The sequence below is a fragment of the Rhinolophus hipposideros genome (assembly GCF_964194185.1).
Source record: "Rhinolophus hipposideros genome assembly, chromosome: 13".
Lineage (NCBI taxonomy): Eukaryota > Metazoa > Chordata > Mammalia > Chiroptera > Rhinolophidae > Rhinolophus > Rhinolophus hipposideros.
The window spans coordinates 30,744,337-30,754,020 of NC_138059.1; the positions used below are offsets into that span (position 1 = coordinate 30,744,337).

The 9,684-nt window shown below is 42.0% G+C and overlaps 1 protein-coding gene across 4 annotated transcripts; it reads left to right on the forward strand.

Moving 5' to 3' along the window:
* The first annotated feature begins 1,356 nt into the window (after positions 1-1,356).
* ZNF706 (zinc finger protein 706) lies at positions 1,357-8,120 on the forward strand. 4 transcript variants are annotated; one of them, XM_081069974.1, is made up of 4 exons: positions 1,357-1,688; positions 4,417-4,553; positions 6,529-6,636; positions 7,804-8,120. In XM_081069974.1, exons 2-3 carry the CDS (start codon positions 4,419-4,421, stop codon positions 6,622-6,624), a joined length of 231 nt encoding a protein of 76 aa, XP_080926100.1. In that variant the 5' UTR covers positions 1,357-1,688; positions 4,417-4,418; the 3' UTR covers positions 6,625-6,636; positions 7,804-8,120. The 4 variants fall into 4 exon arrangements, with proteins under 4 accessions (XP_080926100.1, XP_080926101.1, XP_080926103.1 ...); XM_081069975.1 differs by having other exon boundaries at positions 1,378-1,486; XM_081069977.1 differs by having other exon boundaries at positions 1,503-1,521.
* Positions 8,121-9,684: the final 1,564 nt, after the last annotated feature.

Sequence of the window (9,684 nt, forward strand, 5' to 3'; positions counted from 1 at the left end):
AAGTACCACATCCAGTCTCCTATTAGCCAGGTTAATACAATTATTATGGTTATAGTAACTACTAATGATCAAGCTATAGCTTCATGTTATGTCAATAAAAGTCCTTTCTTTAGATACATCCAGTTCCTTTGTTCAATATCCATTTATTCAGTGCCTACTATGTTTAACACACTGCTAGGCACTGGGTAAACAGCGATGAAAACGAGCTTACATTTGAGTCCTGGAGTGATATTAATACAATTTAAACATATAATTTAAAATTGCAATATGAGAGGAAGGGTGTATGAAGTAAAAATGAGAGGAGCTGAAATGAGAATGAAAAGGCAGGACTGAACAACTAGATCGTTGCACGCCACCCAAAAGCAATAAGCGGTTCACACCTTCCTGGCTATTTTAAACAATTTTGTGGTTATCTATATCCCAATCCAGGTAACTTGGGCTGTATTTATATTCCACTAACGTTTCCTAGGCAGTGACAGGTAAATTTGGGAGCGTGGAGGCTATGGGTAAGCTGAGAATGTCAAATGCAAAAGCTTCCCTCTTCTGTTGCTGTTAGAGCTAGCCAGAATTTAATGTGTGTGCAGGGGGTAGAAGGAGATGCAGCAGAAAGCCAGCGTCTCAAAGGCCGCTTCCAGCTAAGTCATTACAATCACCACCGTAGGTTGATATTGTAAGTGTCAGGGCCCGGAAATCAAGACACACAAACCATCAACCATTCCCCCTAAAATTAGCAACTCGCTATCTTGTTAGTAGTCAGCATATGCCGGTCAGGGAGGCCTACCCAGCAATTTTCCCCGAGGCAGTCAGGCTTTATTTTGCATTCACTAAAAACCCTAGACTGGTCAAGTAACCGGGGTTTCCGTGGGAACCCGCTGGTGAGAGAACAAAGGCCTCCGGGCCCGCCGGTCTCCCGTGCGGCGCAGGCGGCAGTGCTTGCGGGTGGTGGGCTCCCGGGTCGGTGACACGCGCCACCCCGGCGACACCTCTCCGGGCCCCTCCCCGGGCGGCTGCACAGGAGGTAGCCACCGAGAAGGGAGGCGCGTGAGAAGGGACGCGGAGGCCGAGGCTTGGCCGCCGCCCGAGTGAGTGAGCGAGCGAGCGACTTGTGAAATACGCTGCTGGCTGTCACCCGCCAGGACCGAGATCACGCGGTTCCCAAGGCTCGCTGAAGCCACCCAGCTAGAGCACGCGGGAGGGGAGGGCCGTCCGGACAGAGGGCGACGTCTCCCACAGCTCCCGTCTCGCAGGGGCCGCCGTCGTTGCCAGGCCCCGCCTCCTCGCACTTATGTAATAGGGGAGCGCTGCCATTGGCCCGCGCGACCGGAAAGAGCGCCGGCGTGCGAGGGGGCGGGGGCGGGGAGGAGGCCGCAGCAGGAAGGCGAGTGGGCGGGGGCTGCGAGCGGCAGGGGGCCCTGGGACGACCGGGAGCGCTGCGCGGCGTGCGCGGGCACGAGGCTTAGTGGCCTTCCCCAAGGCTGAGGCGGCGGTAGGCGCGCGCGGCGGCGGCGGCGGCGGCGGCGGGTGCGAGGCGCGGGCTGCTGTGCTCTGGTCTCTCCTCTTAGCCCTCCTGGGCGGGTGGTGGAAGTCGACGCGGCGCTGGGCGCTCTCCCCCTTCCTCTCCCTGCGGCCACCTCCCCCGGCCCTTTCGCGCTGCGCGCTCTCTCCGAGGCACGACTGTCCCGGCCCGGGTGAGCGGCTGTGGGGGAGGCGCTGGCGCCGCGGGACGCCCGGGAACCGGGGTGGGCGGAGACCGTGGGGTCGCGGCGGGTCGCGGGAGGCCGCCGGCCTACCTGGCCTTGCTGGGGGGTGGCCGGCCAGTGCTGTCCCGGCACGGGCCGCGGGAAGGTGGGGAAGCTCGGCGCCCGCCAGGCCCTGCAGGTGGCCGGCTCTCAGGCCGGCCGCTGGCGCTGAACGGTAACCTTACCCCTGGCGACAGCAGCCGCTCGGGTCTGGAGAGCGGGGCTTCCCGTGGCGGAAAGGACCGAGTTTCGGGCAGCCGAGGCCTCCGGGAGGCGCGACCGGGGCCGGGGTCCGTGAGGAGTGGTGGGTAGGTGGCGGCTCTGTGGCCTTGGTGACAGGAAAGAGGAGGGGGCTCCCCGAGGCGAGGCCGGCCGGTTCGGGAAGGGAGGCGCACTAGGCTGCAGCTGAGGCCATGGGGTGTTGGTGCAACACGCCTTCCTTGCTCGGGTGCTTTCGTCGTGTCCCCTCCCCAAAAGGATGGAGTGAAAAGCTGAGGTCGGATGTCGGTTACCGCCTGGGCCGCTTCGTTTCAGAGGGTTGTACCGAAGGATCCCTCTTCCCGGATCCACAGTGTTTTCTTACTCGTTTTGGTTTTAAGAGAAGCTTTGGGGCCGTGCTTACTTGTTGCCTCCTGTAAGAGCTCCTCATTTTAAAATAACTCGTTATTTTCCGACGACTTCCCACTTTGCAGCCCTCTCAAAACCTCACTGAGTCATATTAAAAAAACAGTTTTTAGATGTTTGTTAATGCCTTCGGGCCCTCCCGTGTGTCACATTTAATCAAGGAGCAGTTATGCTTCAGATTTTGTAGAAAATTCGCTTGGCTCCAGAGCAGGTCCGAAGTTGAACTGTCCAAAAGCAGGTGGTTTGTTCGTTTGCATTTCTGCTTTCAGAAAGGAAATCAGTGCAGTGTGTTGTTAGAAGTTAAGGACCTACCCAATGAATTTAGACTATTTGATTTTATTTCCTTTACTTGGTTGTTTTCCGTTTTAAAAATAAGAACAAGCGACTACAGTCTTTTATTTATTAAAGCTTTTAGGGCTTTGTTGTTACTGATTTTAGATGGCAATGGAAAATGGGTTAAACTTACTGTGTAATATATTTCAGGAGAAATCCTAAATACAAAAACTACCAAAAAAAATTACAAAAATTAAAAATAATGTGTATCTAATGACACTGCATAAAAATGTTATTAATAATAGCTAATACTAATAGAAGTCGAAGAAACTTCTGAATTAGTGGTCTACCATTTATGTTTTTTTCCAATATAAAGCAATTTTAGAGGTTACCTACACAATCAGTGTATTAACATACGTAGCTTACATTGCATGGAAGAGTTCAGCTGCATGAGAAGACTGAAGTAGTCTAACAAACTACTGATGCTAAGACATTGAGACATTACTTTGAGACATTACTAATGCTATGAAACATTTGGATATATAAAGAATGAATACTTGACTACACTACTATCATCCAAATAATACATAAGTAACCAAATCTGTTTCCATGGGAATAGATTTGTAAGCTTGCCATAACAATTGGACTTAAATATACTGTTTTAAAAAAATCATTCCATTTGGCTTGGAATTTGGTTTAAAAAAATGGAAGTTTAGTCTTCAAGGACTAACACATCTGGTAATATTTATCATTATTTGGTGGGGATGGGGTTCTTATATTAGGCTAGCATACTAAACATTTTTATAATTTGTTAAAATATCCCACTGGCTTCCTAGAAAAGCCTTGATCCTCCACATTTCACTTGACTTTCAGTTCAGTGTTTAATGCTAGAGGGAACTTGTACAGTTGGTGCATTTTTTCAGTTTCTCTTTTTCTTTTTTGGGAAAAGTTCAGATGTTTCTATGAAATGATTTGGCCTCATATCCATTAACTAGTTAGGGTTCCAGTCAGAAAAAAAGTCAGTGTTCTTTTCTGGTCAAGTTGAGGTAGATCCATTATATGTTCGTGTCCTGCAATGATTTAAAAGTTTAAAATTTACAGGCCACCAGAAGTAAAAAGTGGTATCTTTCATTTTTGTATAAGTACCTTTACCCTTTTTACAAGGTTCATTCTCTCAATTGGGAACTAATTTAATCTTATTTAATAATTTGTCCAGCAATCCTGCAAAACCCAATTTTTAAGAAAGATTTAGAATAGTACAATAGTTTTATGAAACGTAAGTATTTAAGAGAACAGTTCCCATTTCTCCTGTGATTTCCTTTAGAGGCATCAGATGATAGCTCTGAAAGTTGTAAGAGTCTCAAGTCACAACAGGAATACAAGGGAAAAGTACTTTTGCAATAATTTTTTCTTTTTGAATGCTGCGTTTTATAAATATACTACAAATTTCATATCCATTTTACTATTAATAGGATTTGGATTATTTCCAGTTTTGGAAACAGGTGCACTGGACATTCTTGTACTGTGTCTTTTGGTGCACATACATTTGCATTTCTGTTGGCTATATTGTTCGGTTATAGAGTAGACAACAACAGACAGCTTTCCACAGTGGTTGTACAAATTTATCTTCTATTAGCATTTTATGTGAGAATTTGAAAACTCATGCATTTTGATTAACAATTTTTCTATAAAACATACGTCTTCAACTCTGAGAGTGTTATCATACTTAGGTAACTCTATATTAAATAAATCACTCTAATGCCTCAATTTCTGTTTTTAGATATGGCTCGTGGACAGCAGAAGATTCAGTCTCAGCAGAAAAATGCCAAAAAGCAAGCTGGACAAAAGAAGAAACAAGGGCATGACCAAAAGGCTGCTGCCAAAGCTGCCTTAATATATACATGCACTGTCTGTAGGGTAAGGGAAATTGAAAGACATAGGTTTTCTTTGGACAATTCTTTCATTAGAGATTGGTTTATATAGGTTAAAATTTTGCAATCATGGCAAAAAAATGTTTTACTTGAAATAGGAGATTTGAGAGCTGGTTATTTTAGGAATCCATCTTTTTTTTACTTTTTTTAAAAACTTTTTTTTTAATTAGTTTCATGTGTACAAAACACTGTAATAGACATTTAGACCCCTTAAAGCGATAACTCCCCTCCCCCAATCTATTATTCCTCTGACATCACACACAGCCATTACATTTCCACTGTCTCTATTCCTTATGCTGTACTCCACTTCTCGTGCTTGTGACCATATATATATATTAAATTATACTTGACATTATTATTCAGCTGCAGGTGTACAGTACAGTGAAGGAATCCATCTTTAGTCATCCACTCAACAAATATTTATTGAATGACTCCTGTGGCCAGGCACAGTTTCCTAGTTGTTGGGGAAAAGGAGTGAACAAAGTCTCTTTCCTCATGGAGAATAAAGATGTCCGCTTAAGGGAAAACAGCACACTTTGAACTTTGTAAAGAGGTCAGATCTACATTCTTAGTTTAGAGCTGTGTAAGATACTAGTAAATAAACCTCTGGTTATAAATTAGCTTTTTTTTTTTTTTTTTCTCTTTCACTAAATCCATAGTTAGGATGTCTGTAAAACTATAGTTTATTCACATTGATAGGTTTTACTAGAATCAATATGTCTTATTAGATTTGAAGAATAATCCTAACAGCTATTGTCGAGTGCTTACCATGTACCAGGCACTGATCCAGGTGTTTTACATGTAGGAGCCCATTAATCTGCACAACAACCCAGTAAGATAAAGTACTTTCATTGTGTTCATTTTACAGAGAAATAAATTGAGTCATGGGGATTGATAACTTGCACAGGGTCACCCACCTAATACCTAGAAGAGCTGAGATCTGAACCCAGAGAGTCCAGCTCCAGGGGCCACCCCTGGACTACTCCATGCTGCCTCAAAGGAGGTTTTCTTAAATTCTGAGCCAGAGCTTTTTTCTTGCCTGTTGGTTTAAGCTTACCACCCTGAAGTTAGTGCATAGAAGTACCAAAGGAAAAATAGGTCGGTCCGATACACACACACACACACACACACACACACACACACGTCTTTTTTTTCCCCAAGAGCCCTATACTTGGTTAGGCTTGGTATGGATGGGACAGGATCTTGATAAGACATGAGTCCTCAATTATCTATAGACGTCATTACTGATGAAATAGAAGTTCCTAACTACGTAAAAATTCTACGAGAGAGATGTTATATTAAACACCTTATTTATATTGAACTGTGATACACACAGTGAAATTGAGCAGCTTCAGATCCTCTTTGGAGAGAAGCAGGGTAAAAGTAAAATTCACTAAATTACCGATGAAGAAATGCATTCGCCTAAAAGTACATATTTAAAAACTCAAAATAACAAAATAGTTTTATTTCATGTTTTGTCTAATTGAATGTGCTAAGAAATAAATAAATAAATAATAAAGTTCCTTGCCTGAGGAAGTCAGTATAGTGTATTTGAAAGCTGCAGGAACTAATACTAAGTTAAAGCATAGGTCTTGGGCAAATCAAGTTCTAGGGTTTAATTTCCTTGTGTAAAATGAGGATAGTAGGAAGTAAAGATTATTATGAAAGTTCTATGAGAATTCAGATAACATGCTTTACATAAGAGTTCAGTGCATGCTACTTATTTGCTGTTATCAGATAAGCAGAATACTTCATTCTCTGTGATATACCTCTTTGAAATGTGGGACTATGTTGGGAATTTCTTCATTAAATGTCATTTTTCACATGCCAGCCACTAAGTTGTAGGAGTTTAAAAGTGTTCTGCATTGTTTATCATATGCAGGCTCAGGATTTTAAAAGCACACATGTTTATTTCGTGAATAAGGCCTAACTCTTCTTTTTCGTACAATTTTTTAAATTAGACGCAAATGCCAGACCCTAAGACCTTCAAGCAGCACTTTGAGAGCAAGCATCCTAAGACTCCACTTCCTCCAGAATTGGCTGATGTTCAGGCATAAAGTTGTTTACAGGTAATTGACCTTGTCTTTTTGTTTGTTAATGTCAGGGTTGTATACAAGAGCAAAGTGTCTTCTGTAATTGTGAAATTGATTTCTACTTTCTAGCTGAGACTATTAGCTTCCCCTTTTTAACTTAATGTTTAACTTTGCAATTGTTAAAAGTCCATTTTCCCAGACCATACCCTTTCAGTGCCTTTGCGACACCCAAGCTTTTACTTCTGCAGCCAAAACTGGGAGGGGTGAGGGGCTAGGGATGCTGACCATGTCTGGCACAAGAATGGAAGAGACTTATCTGCTTAAAGAAAGTAGTAATTGTTACCAAGGTATTGAGGATCTTGCTCCCAGGAATGATGCAGACCGATGTTCCTGAGTGCCTTTTGCAGGTATTTTACTTAACAGTGCTTAGCTGAGCTAAGTGCTTTAAAATACAGGGCATGTGGCTGGCCAGGTGGCTTAGGTGGTTGGAGTGCCATGCTACCGAGGTCGCTGGTTCGATTTCCACATGGGCTAGTGAGCTGCTCCCTCTTCAGCTAAGATTGTGAACAACGGTTCTCCTGGAGCTGGGCTGCCTTGAGCAGCCAGAGGTTGGAGTGTGCTGCCGTGGGCTACCGTGTGTGCTGCCAGGAGTTGCCAGCAGCCAGCGTGAGTGGCCCCCAGCGGGCGAGAGTTGCCGTGAGCAGCTGTGCCGACTAATGACTGGCGACCAACTGCCTCAGCCGGGGGAGCAAGGCTCTTTATACCAGCATGGGCCATGGAGCCCATGTGTTCTACACAACTAGACTGAGAAACAACGGCTTGAACTAGAGTGGGGGTGCGGGAGGCGGAAGAAGGTGGGGGGGGAAGAATATTAAAGAAGAAAAATACAGGGCACAATGTAGGTACACTGTATAAACTTGGTAGTTGCTTGAAAATAATCAGCTTACACTTCTGTGTGGTTGGATTATTTTTTCCCCCCGAAATGGTTGTGATGGTGCTGGTTTTGTGAGTGTGTGTGAGAATTACTTCTTTTTAAAGTAAATTAATCAAAGTTCTGTTGTTTATAAAGTCCTGTTGACAAATCGACCAGACTAACTCGATACCTTAGACATGTTGTGCTTTTTGTCTTAGACATTTGAAATGTATATAAGCTGCATTTGTGCAATGCTTACATTCACTGAAATTTTTGTTTATGTTTTGTAGGTGAATTCATGACACCTTTGACTCTTCTACTGTCTCAGATCTTAGGTAACAAATCTGCAGCTGCTTTTCTAACAAACTGTTGGTCAGCAAAAATAAAGGGGCTACAGAAACACTCATTTTTATGCTGTTCCCTTTTGGGCTTCATGCAAAGACAATTCTGTGTAAATGTACAGTTGACTCTGATTTGGAAATCTGAAAATCAGTCCATCCTTGTTATAAAAAATTTTTTTACAATTGTAATTATATTGATGTTCATATTGTGTAAAATAACTCACTTAATAAAGTAGTACTTTGATTTTACAACATCATAGGATAAATGGTTCTAGAAATTCTGTTCTAACTTTCTACATTATTTGCCTTATAAAGTCTAATGAATTCATCAGCCAGAATTGCAAGCGCAATTCTTACTTCCCTTTCTCAGCTCAGTGGCAGGTTCATTAGTTAAACAGACTCATTCATTAAATTTGTGTACACAATTTTATTGGCAGCTGCTCATCTGGGTGAAGAATGACTTACTTGCTGCCTTAGTGTATTGAGATCATGTGTCATTTCCCCCTCTGATTGTTTCCTGTGTTTGAAGTTGGAATGTTTCTACTTGCTGTATGACCTGGCTATAGCTGCCAGCCAGGTATACCCTTTAGATAAGTGATACATTTCTAAAGCGGTTGGATTGTTACCCCTTCTGAAAAAGTAGGTTCTGAAATATATACCATAATAAAATAATCAGTAAGCCTATCATTTATTACAAAATATGCTGGAATTATGTGAACTGGTAAAGACTTTATAAATTATGGTGGATTCTTTAAAAATTCTTCAAGTTCTCTAATTTGAAATTGAAACATTTCGAAGGAGTTTTTGGAAATTAATGATTTGACCAACTCTAGAATGGATTTGGCATTAACAGGAAGATTGGAATGACCTGTGCCTAGGTCATTTCCTAGAACCTTATCCTTCCTTTCCTTTTTGAGTAGTTGATTTTAAGAGTTTACTTTTTGCTGGTTCCTAAAATCAAAGACTGTATATATAATATGACTTCCGTCTAAACTAGAAAAGTATTAAAATAGGCCAATATCCACATTTCATTTGCCTGTGGTGGGGGGTGGGAAAGTCGTTTGGTTCAGATGGATGATGTAAATCCAACCCAGTTAAAGGAGACTTAATTTTAGGGTCCTAATTTGCTTTTGTCAGCTATTAACTTTGCAAGTGAAACTGCTGTAACTGAGTTTAAATTTTAAAGTTATGTGATAGGAAGAACACTCAAATATTTACTGGTAATTGCTTAGAGCCACCAATCTGATCCTGTGGATTACAAAATGCATTCCCCCTTTCTGCTGTCACTCATCATTGCATTTGTTTTGGAGCTGTGCATACTCTGCCCACTTTGTCTTCACTGTAAATTTAAAATATTTCCAAGGAAAATCTTCAGTGGTAATAGTTTCTTAGCAACTCCTATTCTTATATCTTACTTTAAAATAGTCTCTTTTTTTCCATGTATTTAATTTCCTAAGTTTCAGATTTAATACGTTATTTCCATATATTGATTACCAGAACATTAGAATTTGCCTAATTGCTTGTGGGTATTACAGAAGTTCTGGTTAAAGGCTTCTTAAAGTGCTTTGAGCATATATATGTTTATGTTTAGTAACAAGTCATTTAAAAACCATTCACAAGTTTTGGTTTAAATTTTTTCCATTTGCTTTACTCTTAATTCAGAATAAAAGCTTTTTGTTGTTATATTTAACCCTTTTTAATAAGCAGCTGAAGACATATTTAACTCTATCTCAGTGATGGGGAAATAGCTGCATTGATCTTGCATAAGACATTAATTCTCATGGTCCATGTGAGGATTATTAGTATGGTCCCCTTTTTATTGTGTTTAAA

Coding starts and splice junctions, on each gene's coding strand:
- ZNF706 (XM_081069974.1), top strand. CDS start 4,419: ATGGCTCGTGGACAGCAGAAGATTCAGTCTCAGCAGAAAAATGCCAAA. Junction 4,554..6,528: donor ATACATGCACTGTCTGTAGG/GTAAGGGAAATT, acceptor TTTTTAAATTAG/ACGCAAATGCCAGACCCTAA.